At 44.4% G+C, this 16,996-nt stretch overlaps 2 protein-coding genes across 7 annotated transcripts in view; one reads left to right on the top strand and one right to left on the bottom strand.

Annotated features, from left to right (window-relative positions):
- Positions 1-4,759, bottom strand: part of usp24 (ubiquitin specific peptidase 24) — a 48,160-nt gene extending 43,401 nt beyond the window's left edge. For 4 of the 6 annotated variants that reach the window (XM_024418269.2, XM_024418278.2, XM_024418297.2 and 1 more), the window contains exons 1-2: positions 4,350-4,759; positions 120-288 (exon numbers count right to left, since the gene is read on the bottom strand). In XM_024418269.2, coding sequence (XP_024274037.1) covers positions 120-288; positions 4,350-4,622 — 442 coding nt within the window. In that variant the 5' untranslated portion in view covers positions 4,623-4,759. The remainder of the gene's footprint in view (positions 1-119; positions 289-4,349) is intronic. The other 2 variants (XM_024418286.2, XM_024418304.2) reach the window with 1 other exon arrangement.
- A 700-nt stretch (positions 4,760-5,459) lies between these two features.
- bloc1s2 (biogenesis of lysosomal organelles complex-1, subunit 2) lies at positions 5,460-15,011 on the top strand. The gene is made up of 5 exons (XM_024418253.2): positions 5,460-5,679; positions 12,800-12,907; positions 13,155-13,274; positions 13,387-13,491; positions 14,332-15,011. Exons 1-5 carry the CDS (start codon positions 5,493-5,495, stop codon positions 14,361-14,363), a joined length of 552 nt encoding a protein of 183 aa, XP_024274021.1. The 5' UTR covers positions 5,460-5,492; the 3' UTR covers positions 14,364-15,011.
- Positions 15,012-16,996: the final 1,985 nt, after the last annotated feature.

Raw genomic sequence — 16,996 nt, 5'->3', positions numbered from 1 at the left:
GACTGTAGTTATTGAGTGACAACTGGGTGTAAAATAATGTGTGAAAAGCATCCAACAGTTACAAGTCACAAAACCCACAACAACAAACCCACCCCACACACTTACTGGCTCTCTCTTACCGTGTTTGGCAAGGCAGGTGGCTGCGATCAGACATTTGCCCAGTGACTCCTCTCTCTTGTAGGGGATTGACCAGTGGTCAGTGAACACTCTGTTCTCCAGTTCATACAGGTTAGTGGTGGGGAACTCCATACTGCTGCCTGAACAATTCCCATTCTCATCATTACTCCTCTGAAACACACAGAAACATTTTAGAGTTCTACCAGTGTTGTAGTCCTCTAGACTGGTCTTGAGAGTCCTGGTCTTGTCTAGGTTTCGAATAACATTAAAAAATATAAAAAATACACACACACACAAAAAAGGTATTTAGTCAGCCACCAATTGTGCAAGTTCTCCCACTTAAAAATATGAGAGAGGCCTGTAATTTTCATCATAGGTGCTTATTTTCCACCATAATTTGCAAATAATTTCATTAAAAATCCTACAATGTTATTTTCTGGAATTTTTCCCCCTCATTTTGTCTGTCATAGTTGAAGTGTATCTATGATGAAAATTACAGTCCTCTCTCATATTTTTAAGTGGGAGAACTTGCACAATTGTTAACTGACTAAATACTTTTTTGCCCCACTGTTATATATATATATATATAAAAATTAATTGGTCTTTATTCCGTCTCTGACATTGAGGACCTGTAATTTCTTCGAGACCAGCAGAGTAAGAAACTCAGTCAGACTCAGCATATAAAACTGCTTGGTCAGGCCAAACAACCACCCTCCTTTCATGACACATTAACATCTATTCGACTATTGAATCCCGGGCTTCCTACTTTACTCGTAACATTACTGTCCTTTACTTTCATTGAAAAATATCCTCAAACTGTCACGCTCGACAGAATGTCCTTTGATTCGCCTGCATGAATGCGGCAAATGTTTGAAAGTTGTGCGCTCACAATTATTTGGGGAGACGGGGAAGTTGGAACATATTGTCTTTATCTATTATCGACCAGCTTGGGTTAGTGATCATCTGTAGTGGTTCTCTGCCATTAGCACACATTCTCTCACCATTCTGACTGTCTAAAGAATCAATATGTTCTTCTGAAATATAAACATAAATACTGGACATTTTGAACTCATTTTGGTGGTTATTTGACACAGTTACAATCATGGCCTTGAATTGGACTTAATTGTTCTGATCTCGGCCTTGACTCGCCCCCCTCCCGGTCTTGGGTCTTGACTAAGACTCGATTTGCTCCGGTCTTTAAAAATCGGTCTCACTTTGGTGGTCTTGAACACAACACAACAGGCTGTGAGAGTGGTGGGTGTGTGTGTTCAATAACCCCTCTGCCCTTTCAGTATAGCATATCAATATATGATCGATGGAAGGATGAAGGGGGAGGGAAGTTTCAGCTATCTTCCTTCATAGAAAGAATTGGAAAGAGATGAGCTCTAGATCTAGGTAGGTGCTCCCCAGAACAGCACAGTCCAATCAGAGACCCCTTTTTGAGGTAAGGAAGACAGCATGATCTGTTGACCTGTCTTTTAACAAATAACTGGGGTCAGGATCCTAGATTGAGATGACTCCAGGACTACAAAGCATGTGTATAGGAGAATCTCATTAGAAATATGTTTTAGTGTAGAAATAGAATAATCTGGGTTAATAGATACTACCCGGGGAGGTTTCTAACTAGCTACTGCTGAACCAATAGGCAGTTGTCACAGTTTCCTCTCAACATTATTAACACAGTAACAATAACAGTACTAGTGCTGTTTTCCTGCCTGAGGAGAAGCTAAGGGGAGGACTGGAGCTCTGGGCTTCTCTCAGGAGGATGAGGTGTGGTGTGTTTGTTAGTGTGTCTATGTCTTTCTGGTATGCGTGTTTTTATTGAGTGTGTGTGCTGCTGTGTTTATGTACGCATGTATGTATGTTGCGCAGGGCAGCTAGGTAACCATATGAGAATGTAGGGATGTTTGTGTGTGGAGCTAAATTTAGGATGAGAATGCAGGGCCACAGACCCGTGACATGCCTCCTAACAGCAGACAGCAGATATGCAAAAACAAGCTGGAGAGAGAGGGAGATGGAGGAGAAAGAGTGGGACGGAGGGATTTGTCTGGCCTAATGGTCTGAATGTGAACCATTTGAATATGTAACCTGAAATAAATGTTTTAAATATAAAAACAAAACAGGGCTGCTTTTGATGCAGACGGTTCCTGGAAAATGGGGTACATTTGAAAACATTACGCAATGCTGTGACCTACTGAATGCAACCCGGGTGTCAGACACACACACACATGCCCACACCCTGGTGATCAACGTCACCATGCACACGGTTTCGCACAGCAATGAAGACAGCGGGCATAATCTGCTGTGTGTAGAGAATAGAGATGGTACCCTAACCGCTAGACTAGAGAAATACACCTTTCGATCGGATGCTAAGCAGTTGCTTGCCATACCAAGCGGTGATGCAGCCAGCCAAGATGCTCTCAATGGTGCGGCTGTAAAAAAAAAAAAGGATCTGAGGGCCCATGCCAAATCTTTTCAGCCTCCTGAGGGGGAAGAGGCATTGTCATGCCCTCTTCAAGACTGTGTTGGTGTGTGTGGATCATGATAGATCCTTAGTGATGTGGACACCGAAGAACTTGAAGCTCTCGACCCCTTCACTACAGCCCCGTCGATGTGAATGGGGGCGTGCTCGGCCCTCTGTTTCCTGTAGTCCACGGTCAGCTCCTTTGTCTTGCTGACGTTGAGGGAGAGGTTGCCTTCCTGGCACCACACTGCCAGGTTTCTGACTCCCTTATCAAAATGCAACATTCCACAATGTAGCTGACTGTCTGGATGTTGTCTTCTAACCAGTGATGTAAAAATACAGCCTATCCAGTTCCATGTGGTTTTAGAGTTGTGGTAGTTTAAACAGCACATACCCCCACCCCAATCGATGAGTGATTTATTGCCACTTGACAAAATGACAGGGTTTTGGAGCTTGTGCAGTTTATAAGTGGCTACTTAAAAAAATACATATGATTACTATTGTTGCACATGTATATGTAGATAGTACATTTCATGCTTAGGTTTTCAATATATCACAAACTATTATTGATTAGGTCACTTTAAAACTGTTTTGACATTGGACTATTATTCATCATTATGTCTTAACAGGAAGCAGCAACAGCATCAGTTTCAATTTAAGTATTAGGAATATAAACTGATCTTTCAACATAAAATATCCAATGGTATTTTACTTAATCAGGTAAAAACCGATGAATGAGACCAAAAACGTGTGCGATTGAGTTATTTTGACGATACCCAAATCACCAAAACGGTTTTGTCCTGCCCCTACTTGATGCTCTCTAGCTAGCTTGCAGATGCTGAATGCTGGAGACATCATGTAGTTAGACATCACGTTGTCACTGGACTATGAACAATTTAAATAACTTTTTTTATTAGACAATATTTAAAGCACAAGATGGCCACATCAGGTTCACGGGCGATTGCGAAATCTCAGCTTCTCTAATGTACCTAGTTATAGCCAGCTTAGTTCGCGTAGCTAACGTTGGCTAGCTACATTTGTACATTTTAGTCATTTAACAGGGATTCCAACCAGTGACCTTTCGGTTACTGGCCCAACGCTCTTAACCGCTAGGCTACCTATCGACTTCGTCTCCGGCCTAACAACACTGGTGCCAATATCCAACAAAGACCGGCTTCTCGGGCATCATCACTAGCTCCATTACGCTAAACTGCATACAGATGTGCATTTCCCCAAGATAATGAATGCGAAGATCTTAACATCACCACATTCACTCTGCAAACCGGCTTTATTAATAACGATTGCAAACACTATTTAGTTGGTTAGCAAGTTTGCCCATGTAACGTTAGAGATTCGCGCATTCCCCCTAACTAACCGTTGGGCTAACTAACTAACTACCTAGCTAGCTGTCAAGCAACAGCTACATTCTGAATCGGATGTTGGCTAGTGTGCACCCAATTTCAATACTGATGATTAAAGTATCTAGTGCTGTATTTACAACTCAACTAGCCGAATGTCGAATTTATGCAGACCGAGATTGAGCTAACGTTAGCCAACTGTAAATTGAGTTATGCATGCCGCGGATTTTCCTTCTATATTTTGACAGTCAGGCATGAGCGGAGCGCGCTATGCAGTATTGTAGGGCGAGCCCTGTCTGGCTACCTAGCCATCATCATCGCTAGATTTTATAGCGCTAACGACGTTAGCTAAATTGTGTTCTAGCTTACGAAGCCAGCGAACTAACCTTACTATCCTTCTTCACCCTTACCTCGCTCTCCACCACATCGTGGTATGCGGGAGGTGGGTCGAACCCTCCAGTCCCGGTCCGCCCACTGGACTCCCCGTCTCCACTCGGGCCTGGGGCAGGGCCACTCTCCATCGGCTCATATCCATACCCAAGACCGGGGCTTTCGTTGGTCAGGAGCGCAACAGCCTCGTTGATGTCGTTCTTCGCCAGGCGTAGCGCCTTGCGTATCGCCACTGCATCTGGGAAACCCATGCAGAGGAGAGTTGTCATATGTTGTTCCTCTTCTGTCTCCATGGTTAAGTTTTGTGTCTCAGGCTAGCTACAAACGGGATGTAAAACAGCACAGCCCTGTAGCGGTGCATGGCGCCATGTTTACAATCACGCAGGCTGTCACGATGGTTCACTGGATACTTCCTGCGTAGAACGTCAGCACCCTGACCCACCCATATGAACCGAAGAGAGGACTGAGGATCCCCTTTATTTTACCCCAAAACCTCTAACATTAGGCTGACTAGTTAGCTCTGCAAACACTAACATTATGTTTCACACTGATTCGAAGTGTTCATAATACAACACGACTAGACAAAACACTCGACCTCACTACACTCGAACAATGACAAAACAATATAAATATAAAACTATCAATCAATATGAATAGGAAAAATATAAATGAATTGTGTTATTGTTTGTGTGATGATGGTTAGTGGTGACAACCACACGACGTAGCACGCACCTGTCAAGTAAAAGGGTGTAGCTTGAATTCAGAAGAAGGGGAATAATTAATTTTTATAATTTTATTGAACCTTTTATATAATAAAAAAATGTCGAACCTTTATTTAAGTCAGTTAAGAACAAATTCGTATTTACAATGACGGCCTACCAAAAGGCAAAGGGCCTTCTGCGGGGACGGGGCTGGGATTAAACATGACAAAATGTATTAAAAATATAGGACAAAACACACATCATGACAAGGGAGACACCACAACACTATATAAAGAGGGACCTAAGACAACAACATAGCATAGCTGCAACACATGAAAACACAACATGACAACAACATGGTACAAACATTATTGGCCACAGGCAACAGCACAAAGGGCAAAAAGGTAGAGATAACAATAAATGTCACGTGAAACTCCATCATGTGACTGGCGGAAAGGCAAAATGGCGGCCACGGGAGAGGAGGCTGCTGCGATGGATAGCATCTCTAGAGTACCCCCTGTCCATCCTACCGTCCTCAGCCTGGGAGGGAGCGCCGAACCCCGGGGAGAGCCTAGCGAGACTGCTGCTGACGGCCAGGTTGTGCCCGCGGCGCCCAAGAAGCCTACCACCACCACCACCAGCAGCAGCAGTGAGTGGTGCTTGCTAGCTTCCAATTCCAGCTAACCGTAGCAGGTCGACAAACACAAATGGGCCAATGGAGACGCCCTGGCTGCAAATTGATGCGCTATTTTAGTTATTGAGAGCAAGAAGATTAACAATTTGTTTGTTGTTTACTCTGGCCATATTCTGCTATGAGACTGGTGTTAGTACCTTAAGGACCGGCTCTAGCCTTTTGGGGACCCTAAAACATGATGCCATGTTAATTATACAGTATCTGAGTGAGAGTGACTCACAAAATCAATGGGGGTCCCATGGAGGTTAGTGCCCCTGGGCGGTATTTGGCCATGATAACTGACTAGACTAACATAGCAATCTAAAAATTGTTAGCTGACATGGTTAATTGAGTGACTGTCTGACTGACAAAACAATAGAGAAACTGCTGATGTAACAACCACATGTTGAACTTGCACCTTGTGTATTCTAACTCTAAACATTAAGTTGAGATCCCAACTGAGTTAATATATACACTACATGACCAAATGTATGTCGACACCTGCTCGTTGAACATATCATTCCAAAATCATGGGCATTAATATGGAGTTGGTCCCCCCCTTTGCTGCTGTAACAGCCTCCACTCTTCTGGGAAAGCTTTCCACTAGATGTTTGAACATTGCTGTGGGGACTAGCTTCCATTAAGCAAGCGTTGCAACCCGAGGACAGGCGATTTCTATGCGCTTCAGCACTCGGTCATCCCGTTCTGTGAGCTTGTGAGGCCTACAACTTCGTGGCTGAGCCGTTGTTGCTCCTAGATGTTTTAACTTAACTATAACAGCACTTACAGTTGACCAGGCAGCTCTAGCAGAGCAGACATTTTATGAACTGACTGAAAGATGGCATCCTGAGCTCATCAGTACGGGCCATTTCACTGCCAATGTGTGTTTATGGAGATTGCATGGCTGTGTCCTTGATTTTATAGATGTGTCAGCACACATGTGGCTGAAATAGGCGAATCTGCTAATTGGAAGGGGTGTCCACATACTTTTGTGTGTGTACGGTACCAGTCAAGTTTGGACACACCTACTCATTCAAGGGTTATTTTTACTATTTTCTACATTGTAGAATAATAGTGAAGACATCAAAACTATGAAATAACACACATGGAGTCATGCAGTAACCAAAAAAGTGTTAAACAAGTCTATATGTTTTAGAATCTTCAAAGTAGCCACCTTTTGCCTTGACAGCTTTGCACACTTTTGGCATTCTCTCAACCAGCTTCACCTGGAAGGAGTTCCCACATATGCTGAGCACTTGATGGCTGCTTTTTCTTCACTCTGCGGTCCAACTCATCTCAATTTGGTTAAGGTCAGGTGATTGTGGAGGCCAGGTCATCTGATGCAGCGCTCTCCTTTTTGGTCAAATAGCCCTTACATGGCCTGGAGGTGTGTTGGGTCATTGTCCTGTTGAAAAAGAAATGACAGTCCCAGTAAGCGCAAACCAGATGTGATGGCGTATCACTGCAGAATGCTGTGATGGCGTATCACTGCAGAATGCTGTGATGGCGTATCACTGCAGAATGCTGTGACGGCGTATCACTGCAGAATGCTGTGACGGCGTATCACTGCAGAATGCTGTGACGGCGTATCACTGCAGAATGCTGTGACGGCGTATCACTGCAGAATGCTGTGACGGCGTATCACTGCAGAATGCTGTGACGGCGTATCACTGCAGAATGCTGTGACGGCGTATCACTGCAGAATGCAGAATCACTGCAGAATGCTGTGACGGCGTATCACTGCAGAATGCTGTGACGGCGTATCACTGCAGAATGCTGTGACGGCGTATCACTGCAGAATGCTGTTACGGCGTATCACTGCAGAATGCTGTGACGGCGTATCACTGCAGAATGCTGTGACGGCGTATCACTGCAGAATGCTGTGACGGCGTATCACTGCAGAATGCTGTGACGGCGTATCACTGCAGAATGCTGTGACGGCGTATCACTGCAGAATGCTGTGACGGCGTATCACTGCAGAATGCTGTGACGGCGTATCACTGCAGAATGCTGTGATGGCCATGCTGGTTAAATGTGCATTGAATTCTAAATAAATCACAGACCGTGTCACCAGCAAAGCACCATCACACCTCCTCCGTTCATTACTGTTAAAACCACACATGCAGAAATCATCTGTTCACCTACTCTGTGTCTCACAAAAACACAGCGGTTGTAACCAAAAATATAACATACTCATCAGACCAAAGGACAAATTTCCACCTGTCTAATGTCCATTGCTCGTGTTTCTTGGCCCAAGCAAGTCTCTTCTTATTGGTGTCCTTTAGTAGTGGTTTCTTTTAGAGGTCGACTGATTAATCGAAATGGCTGATTAATTAGGGCCGATTGCAAGTTTTCATAACAATTGGAAATCGGTATTTTTGGACACCCGATTTGGCTGATTTTATACATTTTATTTTTTTATTTAAAAAAGCTGGTCACGGGTGCACCTCAGCCACGCTCAAGGTACTAAACAATATAATAACCGCCATCGATAAAAGACAGTACTGTGCAGCCGTCTTCATCGACCTGGTTAAGGATTTCGACTCTGTCAATCACCACTGGGGCGGCAGGTAGCCTAGTGGTTAGAACACTAACTCCAAACGAGTTTCAATGCCATACAACACTCCTTCTGTGGCCTCCAACTGCTCTTAAATGCTAGTAAAACTAAATGCATGCTCTTCAACCGACCGCTGCCCGCACCCGCCCGCCCGACTAGCATCACTACTCTGGACGATTCTGACTTAGAATATGTGGACAACAACAAATACCTAGGTGTCTGGCTAGACTGTAAACTCTCTTTCCAAACTGATATTAAACATCTCCAATCCAAAATTAAATATAGAATTGTCTTCCTGTTTCGCAACAAAGTCTCCTTCACTCACACTGCAAAACATACCCTCATAAAATTGACTATCCTACCAATCCTCGACTTCGGCGATGTCATTTACAAAATAGCATCCAACACTCTACTCAGCAAACTGCATCCAGTTATCACAGTGCCATCTGTTTTGTCACCGAAGCCCCAGAGCTACCCACCACTGCGACCTGTATGCTCTCGTCGGCTGGCCTTCGCTACATATTTGTCTGCTAGGTAAAGCTCCGCCTTGACGCAGCTCACTGGTCACCATAGTAAAGCTCCAGCAGGTATATCTCACTGGTCATCCCCAAAGCCAACACCCCCTTTGGCTGCCTTTCCTTCCAGTTCTCTGCTGCCAATGACTGGAACAATTTGCAAAAATCGCTGAAGTTGGAGATTTATATAGTTGAAGTCAGAAGTTTACATACACCTTAGCAAAATACATTTAAACTCAGTTTTTCACAATTACTGACATTTTAATCGTAGTAAAAATGCCATGTCTTAGGTCAGTTAGAATCACCACTTTATTTTAAGAATGTGAAATGTCAGAAAAGTAGTAGAGTGATTTATTTCAGCTTTTATTTCTTTTATCACATTCCCAGTGGGTCAGAAGTTTACATACACTCAATTAGCATTTGGTAGCATTTCCTTTTAAATTGTTTAACTTGGGTCAAACATTTCGGGTAGCCTTCCACAAGCTTCCAACAATAGGTTTGGTGAATTTTGGCCCATCCCTCCTGCCAGAGCTGGTGTAACTGAGTCAGGTTTGTAGGCCTCCTTGCTCGCGGACACTTTTTCAGTTCTGCCCACAAATTTTCTATAGATTATAGATATAGGATTGAGGTCAGGGCTTTATGATGGCCACTCCAATACCTTGACTTTGTTTTCCTTAAGCCATTTTGCCACAACTTTGGAAGTATGCTTGGGGTCATTGTCCATTTGGAAGACCCATTTGCGACCGAGCTTCAACTTCCTGACTGATGTCTTGAGATGTTGCTTCAATATATCCACAGAATTCTTTCCTCATCATGCCATCTATTTTGTAAAGTGCGCCAGCCCCTCCTGCAGCAAAGCACCCCCACAGCATGATGCTGCCACCCCCGTGCTTTACGGTTGAGATGGTGTTCTTCGGCTTGCAAGCCTCCCCCTTTGTCCTCCGAACATAACGATGGTCATTACGGCCGAACAGTTCTGTTTTTGTTTCATCAGACTAGAGGACATGTCTTCAAAAAGTAAAATATTTGTCCTCATGTGCAGTTAAACCGTAGTCTGACTTTTTATGGCGCTTTTGGAGCAGTGGTTTCTTCTTTACTGAGCGGCCTTTCAGGTTATGTCGATATAGGACTTGTTTTACTGTGGATATAGATCCTTTTGTATGTGTTTCCTCCAGCATCTTCACAAGGTCCTTTGCCTTTGTTCTTGGATTGCTTTGCACTTTTCTCACCAAAGGACATTCATCTTTAGGAGACAGAATGTGTCTCCTTCCTGAGCGGTATGATGGCTGCATGGTTCCATGGTGTTTATATTTCTGTACTATTGTTTGTATAGATGAACATGGTACCTTCAGGCATTTTGAAATTGCTCCCAAGGATGGACCAAACTTGTGAAGGTCTACAATTTATTTTCTGATGTCTTTGCTGATTTCTTTTGATTTTTCCATCATGTCAAGCAAAGAGGACCTGAGTTTGAAGGTAGGCCTTGAAATACACTGCTCAAAAAAATAAAGGGAACACTTAAACAACACAATGTAACTCCAAGTCAATCACACTTCTGTGAAATCAAACTGTCCACTTAGGAAGCAACACTGATTGACAATCAATTTCACATGCTGTTGTGCAAATGGAATAGACAACAGGTGGAAATTATAGGCAATTAGCAAGACACGCCCAATAAAGGAGTGGTTCTGCAGATGGCGACCACAGACCACTTCTCAGTTCCTATGCTTCCTGGCTGATGTTTTGGTCACTTTTGAATGCTGGCGGTGCTTTCACTCTAGTGGAAGCATGAGACGGAGTCTACAAACCACACAAGTGGCTCAGGTAGTGCAGCTCATCCAGGATGGTACATCAATGCGAGCTGTGGCAAGAAGGGTTGCTGTGTCTGTCAGCGTAGTGTCCAGAGCATGGAGGCGCTACCAGGAGACGTGGAGGAGGCCGTAGGAGGGCAACAACCCAGCAGCAGGACCGCTACCTGCGCCTTTGTGCAAGGAGGACCAGGAGGAGCACTGCCAGAGCCCTGCAAAATTACCTCCAGCAGGCTACAAATGTGCATGTGTCTGCTCAAACGGTCAGAAACAGACTCCATTAGGGTGGTATGGGGGCCCGACGTCCACAGGTGGGGGTTGTGCTTACAGCCCAACACCGTGCAGGACATTTGGCATTTGCCAGAGAACACCAAGATTGGCAAATTCGCCACTGGCGTGCTGTGCTCTTCACAGATGAAAGCAGGTTCACACTGAGCACGTGACAGACGTGACAGTCTGGAGATGCCGTGGAGAACGTCTGCTGCCTGCAACAACCTCCAGCATGACCGGTTTGGCGGTGGGTCAGTCATGGTGTGGGGTGGCATTTCTTTGGAGGGCTGCACAGCCCTCCATGTGCTTGCCAGAGGTAGCCTGACTGCCATTAGGTACCGAGATGAGATCCTCAGACCCCTTGTGAGAACATATGCTGGTGCGGTTGGCCCTGGGTTCCTCCTAATGCAAGACAATACTAGACCTCATGTGGCTGGAGTGTGTCAGCAGTTCCTGCAAGAGGAAGTTATTAATGCTATGGACTGGCCCGCCCGTTCCCCAGACCTGAATCCAATTCAGCACATCTGGGACATCATGAGTTGGCGGATGCTTTAGTCCAGGTCTGGGAGGAGATCCCTCAGGAGACCATCCGCCACCTCATCAGGAGCATGCCCAGGCGTTGTAGGGAGGTCATACAGGCACGTGGAGGCCACACACACTACTGAGCCTCATTTTGACTTGTTTTAAGGACATTACATCGAAGTTGGATCAGCCTGTAGTGTGGTTTTCCACTTTAATTTTGAGTGTGACTCCAAATCCAGACCTCCATGGGTTGATAAATTATCAATGGAAATCAAATTTGTGTGATTTTTGTTGTCAGCACATTCAACTATGTAAAGAAAAAAGTATTTAATAAGAATATTTCATTCATTCAGATCTAGAATGTGTTATTTTAGTGTTCCCTTCATTTTTTTGAGCAGTGTACATCCACAGGTACACCTCCAATTGACTCAAATTATGCAAAAATAGCTGAATCCACTAATTTGTAGGGGTGTCCACATACTTTTTTATATATATATATATATATATATATTTATGAGTATATACTGAACAAAAATATAAATGCAACAATTTCAAAAAGTTTACAGAGTTACAGTTCATATAAGTAAATCAGTCAATTGAAATAATAAATAAATAAGCCCTAATCTATGGATTTGACATGACTGGGCAGGGGGGCAGCCCTGGGTGGGCATAGGCTCACCCACTGCGGAGCCAGGCCCAGCCAATCAGAATGAGTTTTCCCAACAAGAGCTTTATTACAGACATAAATACTCCTCAGTTTCATCAGCTGTCCGGGTGGTTGGTCTCAGATAATCCCGCAGGTGAAGAAGCCGGATGTGGAGGTCCTGGGCTGGCATGGTTACATGTGGTCTGCAGTTGTGAGGCCGGTTGGACGTACTGCCAAATTTTCTAAAATGACGTTGGAGGCAGCTTATGGTAGAGAAATTAACATACAATTATCTGGCAACAGCTCTGGTGGAAATTCCTGCAGTCAGCATGCCAATTACACGCTCCCTCAACTTGAGACATCTGTGGCATTGTGTTGTATGACAAAACTGCCCATTTTAGAGTGGCCTTACTGTATATTGTCCCCAGCACAAGGTGCACCTCTGTAATGATCATGTTGTTTAATTAGCTTCTTGATATGCCACACCTGTCAGGTGGACGAATTATCTGGGCAAAGGAAAAATGCTCACCAACAGGGATGTAAACAAATTTATGCACAAAATTTGAGTTTATTAAGAAACTGCTTATGCCTGGAGTCGGCCATGAGTACCTTTTATTACATTAGAATGCAGTAGCTAAGCCGACTATCACAGCATCATGCCAAGGGACTGGCAAATTGGTCCTACATCTGAGGTAGGAGCCAGCAGAATCCTCCAGAGTACGGATAATGGGATGTTTCTACAACATGTCAATGGTGTGTAACTCTGCTGTGTGTGTAGGTGATGGTGGGGTGGAGACTGCAGAGGAGGCTGTAGAACCAGACATCAATGAGCTCTGTACAGACATGTTCGATAAGATGGCGGTCTTCCTACAAGGAGAACTCACAGGTGTGCCTGTCTATCTGTCTGTATTCCTGCATGTCTGTCTCCCCTGCCTGTCTCTGACTGTCTTCTGTCTCTCCCTCTACATGTCTATACAGCTGCATACTAGTATATGCTGAGTGTACAAAACATTAAGAACACCTTCCAAATATTGAGTTTTATTACACTTTATTACACTCTCTGTCATGTCTTCAGCATAACAACAATGTCATAATCTCCTGTTTCATGCTCCCCCGTTTCCCTCTTCTCCCAGGCACCTGTGAGGACTACCGTCTGCTGGAGAATATGAACAAGCTGACCAGTCTGAAGTACATGGAGATGAAAGACATCAGCATTAATATCAGCAGGAACCTGCAGGACCTCAACCTCAAGTGTATGTTTATTAGTCTTTCAAACGTGAGGGGGAAGCTTGCGACCCTTTATGAAAATGACGGGGGGGTTTTACCTTCATTTAGCTGAAAAATATATTGTTTTGTGTGTTACAGACGCCAGCCTCCAGCCCTATCTAGACCAGATAAACCAGATTGAGGAACAAGTGTCGTCTCTGGAGCAGGCTGCTTATAAACTGGACACCTACTCCAAGAAGCTTGGTAAGACGGAAACACACACAGAGACAGTGTAGCATGCCTGTGGAAACGCATACCGTAGCTTCATATTGCAAGTCTATATTTATACCAGGGCTGTAAGTGGAAAAGGGCCTACTGAGTTTGTGTGTAACCTTAACCCTCACCAGACTGACTGGGGGAGAGAAGTGGTAGATAGAAATACATATCTGTTAGCTCGTACACTATGGCTTCTCTATTAGAATCTGCTAGCAGTCTCTATAGCAGATGTGCTAAGAATAGCTGTGCTGCAGTGTTCAGCTCAACATTAAAGCCCCATGCAGTGTTTTTAATGTTGTTTTTTTAATCATCACAATATGTCTAATAAATCACTGTTTATTTAAACGACTCCTAAATATATATTTGCATTTATTACCCTGTTCCTCTTTTGGCCATTGAAATGCTCAGTCTGATCGTGTGGGCGTTAGGAAAGAAGTTTGAAGATATTCACATACACAGCCCTGATTGGCTGATAGGATGATCTAGAGGCCACCCGCTTACCCTGATGAACAATCTTTTATAATCAGATCAGATTATGATGTCATGATCTGGGCCGAAAACTCCATCCCACCTGAACAGGCTGTGTTATTTTGACCTCATAGTGTCATATTAAAAATGCACTGGCCCTTTAATGTTAGCAACAGCCTTATGGTGCCCTCTGCTGTTTAAGTTCACCTCTACACCCTGAGCTCCAACAGCAGAGAGCGCTAGCACACTGTCCTAAATGAACAGCTAAAAATTCACTTCCCTTGGACACTACTCCTAAGTGTGTGTGTGAGACTAACTAACCTTCCTGCACAGTCAGTCAATCTGTCTGTCTCTCTGCAGAGGCCAAATTCAAGAAACTGGAGAAGCGATGATGAGTAAATATGGAAGAAGATTATATGGAAAGGAGGAAAAGGGGTTGATGGAGGAAGCCTGAGGGGGTACTGGTCCTCCTTCTCCCCGTCTGTTAACCCTTTTGATCTGAGGAAGCAACACCCACATCTTTACAACACCAGCCTTATATAGAGAGGTATGAGGTAGCCTGGGGTTGGTTGGAGGGATATCCCAGATGTTAGACCTAGTATTATCATTTTTGTTGGATCATTAAAGTTGCTTGTCGATGGGGCTTTGGGTAGTTTGAGTCCATATTCCTGTTAGCAACATTCCAGGCTGCTCTGTGTCGTCCTGTCACTATGACAATTTACTTCCTGGATTTAGTGAATTGACCCCTACCTTGGTGCACACTACCCTAGAATCAGCAACCTCCTTCTAACCTTGAAGGTACACAGCTAAGAAGATGACAACCAAATTCACTTTTCTACTGATGGACTTTAGCTTCTTTAAATGTTTTCCTCTGCTGGCATCATGAACTGAATTCAAACCTTTTTTATGATCTTTATAATACTTCTTTGCTTGTGTATACTAATGTCCCTTAAAAGCATTGACATACATGTTGGATTGCAGCATGTGCACAATGTATCTTCTAAAAACATGAACTAATAATAATAAATCTGTGAAGGAAACTGATGTGTTTTCCTTTGGTCAGCAGATGGAAGCGGTACTCCATGCTCATAATGAAGTGCAGGCTGTGTATGTGAGACTAGGGTGTGATCTCCCAGACGACATTGTTGATTCACATTACCACTGAAACATTCTCCCAGACCCCAACCAACCACACACACACAGACCCCCTCTGCACCCTAACTAACCACAAACCCTCTCATATCCAGAGCAACTTACAGGTGCAATTAGGGTTAATAGTCTTGCTCAAGTACACATTGGCACCTAGTCATCTCAGGGATTCGAACCAGTGAACTTTCGGTTACAGGCCCAATTCTCCCTGTCTTTGTCTTTATCCCCTTTCCTTCTCTCCCTCTTTTGTCCTGGAGCAAAGCAACTCTGATATCATTGCCAGGGGCAATAGATTATCAGAGTGGATGCCGATATGGCCTCCTGCACTGCTCTCCTGTGTGTATGTAAGTGGCTGCATGGGGGTTGTGAGTTTGTGTGTGTGTGTTTGTTTGTAGGGGCTTAATCTAAAGCAGGTCTCTGTCGTTAGGCCAGTGAAGGCCCAGCTCATTATTCATAACGTAACATTATTTACCTCCCTCCCTCTCTCTCTCTCTCTCCCCTAGTCGATAAATGTTTCAACATGGTGTTTTCATTTGTTGCTACAACTTACAATCTTCAGGGGGTACAATATATGACAAACTCTGTTTGAACTCAGGTTGTCTGAGCGCCACAGGACGGTCGACTTGCTGAGACAGCATCATGAGTGTAACGTTGCGTATGGGGGGTTAAATCCGATACGTAGGGGAACGGGACAAGGGAGGGAGAATTAAATGAGGCTCTGGTTTCTTTCCCCTGTCATCCGACTCTTTATTGCTCAAGAAAGAGTCTTATTTTTATGTTTGTACTTTTACCCATTTTTCTCCCCAATTGGTAGTTAGTCTTGTCCCATCGCTGCAACTCCCGTACGGATTCGGGAGAGGTGAAGGTCGAGAGCCAGGCGTCCTCCACAACATGACCTTGCCAAGCCCCACTGGTTCTTGACACACTGCTCACTAAACCCGGAAGCCAGCCGCACCAATGTGTCGGAGGAAACATTGTACAACTGGCAAACAAAGTCAGCTTGCAGGCGCCGACCCGCCATAAGGAGTTGCTAGAGCGCGATGGGACAAGGACATCCTGGCCGGCCAAACCTTCCCCTAACCCGGACAATGCTGGGCCAATTGTGCGCCACCTCATGGGTCTCCTGCTCACGGCCAGCTATGACACAGCCTGGGATCGAACCCAGTCTGTAATGATGCCTCAAGCACTGTGATGCAGTGCCTTAGACCGCCGCGCCGCTCAGGAGGCCCAAAGAGTCTTATTTAAAGCGAGGCGTGATCGAGGCCTGCTACAGTCTATCAGGAGGCTCCCTGAGGACATCCCTTCAAGTGCCAATACAGTTTACTCTGATGTATTATATGAATCTGTGTAACCACTGAAAGACCGACACAAAGCCTGACAATCACACACTCTAGATCAGGGGTTTTCCCACCTCTCCTCTGGGACCCCAAGACATTTCACAATTTTGTTGTAGCCCTTAACCAGCTCACCTGATTCATCTATTCAAGGGCTTGATGATTAGTTAAAGTTGATCAGGTGTGCTAGCTGTTGATAAGTTAAAAAACATGGAATGGCTGGGTGTCCCTGAGGAAAGGTTTGAAAACCCCTGCTCTAGATGGATAGAAAGACAGATGGGACACTAGCCAGTATTGGCACATAAATATATTATGCGTACGCACAGACTGTTCTTACTGGTACTGACCACAAAAGTCCCTGAGAGAGTCCTTGAGAAATATGATTTTAGAAATATCAAACATCAATCAAGATGGCCAATTACAATAGCAGGGCAGGATGCCACACCACACTGTTGAGTAAGTGAGGGGTTCTGGAAAAGCTCAGTTGTATTCATGAAGTGTGCATGCGCATGTGTTTTTCAATTTTCTGCTTTGATGTGTGG

This window comes from Oncorhynchus tshawytscha, linkage group LG01 (assembly GCF_018296145.1).
Source record: "Oncorhynchus tshawytscha isolate Ot180627B linkage group LG01, Otsh_v2.0, whole genome shotgun sequence".
NCBI lineage: Eukaryota > Metazoa > Chordata > Actinopteri > Salmoniformes > Salmonidae > Oncorhynchus > Oncorhynchus tshawytscha.
This window is presented reverse-complemented; position numbering and strand designations above follow the sequence as displayed.

Coding starts and splice junctions, on each gene's coding strand:
- bloc1s2 (XM_024418253.2), top strand. CDS start 5,493: ATGGCGGCCACGGGAGAGGAGGCTGCTGCGATGGATAGCATCTCTAGA. Junction 5,680..12,799: donor CACCACCACCAGCAGCAGCA/GTGAGTGGTGCT, acceptor CTGTGTGTGTAG/GTGATGGTGGGGTGGAGACT. Junction 12,908..13,154: donor CCTACAAGGAGAACTCACAG/GTGTGCCTGTCT, acceptor CTCTTCTCCCAG/GCACCTGTGAGGACTACCGT.